Source organism: Nanorana parkeri, unplaced genomic scaffold, assembly GCF_000935625.1.
Source record: "Nanorana parkeri isolate BGI_ZX_2015 unplaced genomic scaffold, ASM93562v1 scaffold1070, whole genome shotgun sequence".
Lineage (NCBI taxonomy): Eukaryota > Metazoa > Chordata > Amphibia > Anura > Dicroglossidae > Nanorana > Nanorana parkeri.
Genome location: NW_017307338.1, coordinates 160770 through 163594, shown reverse-complemented (window position 1 = coordinate 163594; position 2825 = coordinate 160770). Strand labels below are relative to the sequence as shown.

At 39.8% G+C, this 2825-nt stretch overlaps 1 protein-coding gene across 1 annotated transcript in view; it reads left to right on the top strand.

The window, feature by feature from the left end:
* TECTA (tectorin alpha) overlaps positions 1-2825 on the top strand; it is a 74281-nt gene that overhangs the window by 8661 nt on the left and 62795 nt on the right. Inside the window, exons 5-6 of the mRNA XM_018567589.1 lie at positions 75-240; positions 1941-2353. Coding sequence (XP_018423091.1) covers positions 75-240; positions 1941-2353 — 579 coding nt within the window. The remainder of the gene's footprint in view (positions 1-74; positions 241-1940; positions 2354-2825) is intronic.

Genomic DNA, 2825 nt, shown 5'->3' with positions numbered 1-2825 from the left:
CAAAACATAAGAAATTTGGAAGGGTTTATTTTTTTTATTACTAAGCAACATACTGACCAGGAATTTTTTTTCAGGCTGGGTTTATTGGTGGAAATAGCACCAATTTTTTCAGTGTTCCTGGATCCCGTTCACCAGAGATTGTCAGCATTGAAGAAACTACAAATGTGAACATAGCAGGACGCTGGTTATTCAAGGTAGATGGAAAAGAAATTGATCCAGCTAATGGCTGTAGCCTCAAAGGTATGATGGTTTGAAAACATGTTACTCAAAAGTGATACGGCATGTGTGTTAAATGTAGTGCTTGACAAATTTGCTTGGGTTCAATTCACAGACATGTTCAGCAAGTCTGTGAACTTTTATACGAACCCCATAGAAGTCAATAGGTGGCGAATCATGACAATCAATTCTCTCCATGTTTAAGGCTAATAGACAAGGGAACTTACACAAGTGCATTTTACGTAAAGACACACATCAGTCAAAACAGAGAATTCCTTACTGAAATGTAGAGAGGAGGCTCAACTTTGCTGTTTATTTTTCAGCCAAGCATTTGTCCTGTGACATTCTCTCTGTATTCTGGCTACAGGGATTTAGAAAACTCAAACTAAAGTAAACTGAGTTCGCTGACTGGTGTCAATTGTTGCCTGTACTTTTTCTTTAACCAGTTGACATCCGCGGTGTTAAACCCCCTTCCCATCCAGGCCATTTTTCAGTATTCAGCGCTGCGGTACTTTGACTGACATTTATTCCGTCATGCAGCGCTGTACTGAAATTAATTTTATACCCTTTTTTGGGGACAGATAGAGCTTTCTTTTGGTGGTATTTATTCACCACTGGGGTTTTAATTTTTTTACTATATTAAGGAAAAATCACCGAAATTTAAAAAAAAAAACAGTTTCCCCTATATTAAATGATAAAACATTTATTATTACCCAATTTTTGGTAAAATATAAAAGACGGGGTCACGTCGGGTAAAAAGACACCAAACATGTCAAGCCTTAAAATTGCGTGCGCGCGCAAAACCTCAAAAATGGGCTATGGACCCGCTGATCGCCTATATGTGAAACACCCGGTACCGGGTGTTCGCATTGGACGGGTCTTTTCTGCCCGTGCGTGCCCGCTAGGGGGCGCGCGCGAGCAGAAAAAAAATGCCGTCTGGCGACGGCAACCCGCCAATGCAGCAGTGCCGTCCGTCTGTTTTTCTACTACGGGCGGACGGCAAGAGGTTAATGGTGTATATCCATACAAAGTCTAGAAACAACGCCATTGCCGAAAAGTTTTCAGTTCTAAAGTCTAAGAAATGTTATGACGTGTTCACATTGTTATTATTTGACATATCTTTGAAAAATTTTACTCTCCACCTATTAGTGCTAGGTAAGCACAGTGGCTCTATATGCTGCACTGTGCAACATTGTTCTCCTTTAAATTTGATGTATTCAGTTATGCAATGCAAAGTACAATAAGACCAGTAAGATAATTATGTTTAAATGGAAGACACATGCCAAAACATATTTTATGCTTTGAATAGAGTGGGTACACAGTACTACACACTCCTGTCAAGTTTTTGCTACCTCCGTCCCCATTTGGAACACATCCTTTCACTTCAGGGTAGGTCTTACCAACACACACAATGACAGTAAGTAATCAGAAGTGAAGAGATGTCATCCCAATGGGATACAGACATTAAAAAAAGAAAAAAAAACTGACAAGGGTACTAACTATTACTTTTTCTTTCCAAAAACATTTTAGTTAGAGATATACTTTAAAAGTCTACCCTAAAATATGTGTATGAGGGAAGCAATTGAAGCTCTTTTTCCATTCATTTGAATTGTGATGTAAATAAGTTATGAAACAGTGTTGAATTTCTGGAGAATCTATTATTATTGTTTATAATCTGATGTAAAAAAAATATGGTGGCAGTGATAATTTTATCTTCTTTTCAGGCCATTTCATACGAGAAGGACATCTGTTTTGGGAAAATGCAAATTGCTCCACAAGATGCCGTTGCCTTGATTTCAATAATGAGATATCTTGTCAAGAGTCAGTCTGTGGCCCATATGAAGTGTGTGAGCCAAGGGAGAAATATTTCCAGTGTCTACCTGTTGAGAGCAGTACATGTGTGGTGTTTGGAGACCCTCATTACCACACATTTGATGGACTACTTTTCCACTTCCAAGGTTCCTGCGCTTATTTACTTGCAAGAAATTGCTTGGCAGGGAATCAACTTCCATTCTTTAGTGTTGAAGCCAAAAATGAGAATCGTGGAGCATCCATGGTGTCATGGCTAAAGGACATTTCTTTGGAGGTGTACTCTCATAATATTGTCATTCCCAAGGGAAGCTTTGGAAAAGTAAAGGTAAAACTATTTATTTTATAGTTATGTGGGTGAATTAACATCACACAGACATGTCTACTGTCTAAATTAAATGTAACTTAGCTTTGCCTACCAATGCAGGTCCCACAACACCCTATTCATAGCCACCACACTAACTACTTTTTTGTTAAATGCAATGGGAGTTGCAACAATGTCTCTCCTCTGAAATCATAGTTACCAACTGTCTGGGATGTACAAGGACAGTCCTGCTTTTTAGTTTGTACTGCAATGGCCGAGTCTCTGGATCACAATATCAGGCTTGCTGTGAGTAACACTGAGTTGGCTGAACATGCGCTCCATCTCCTGGCTGTGTTCTCTGGTCACCATGGAGATGGGACACAGAGGCCAAGGATGTTAGGAAGGGAGCACTTGCTGGGGAAGTTGCTATGACAGCAGGCTTGTGGGGTTTCAGTTGAGCTACACATGAGAAGAGCAGTGTGTAGAGTGAGAGCAG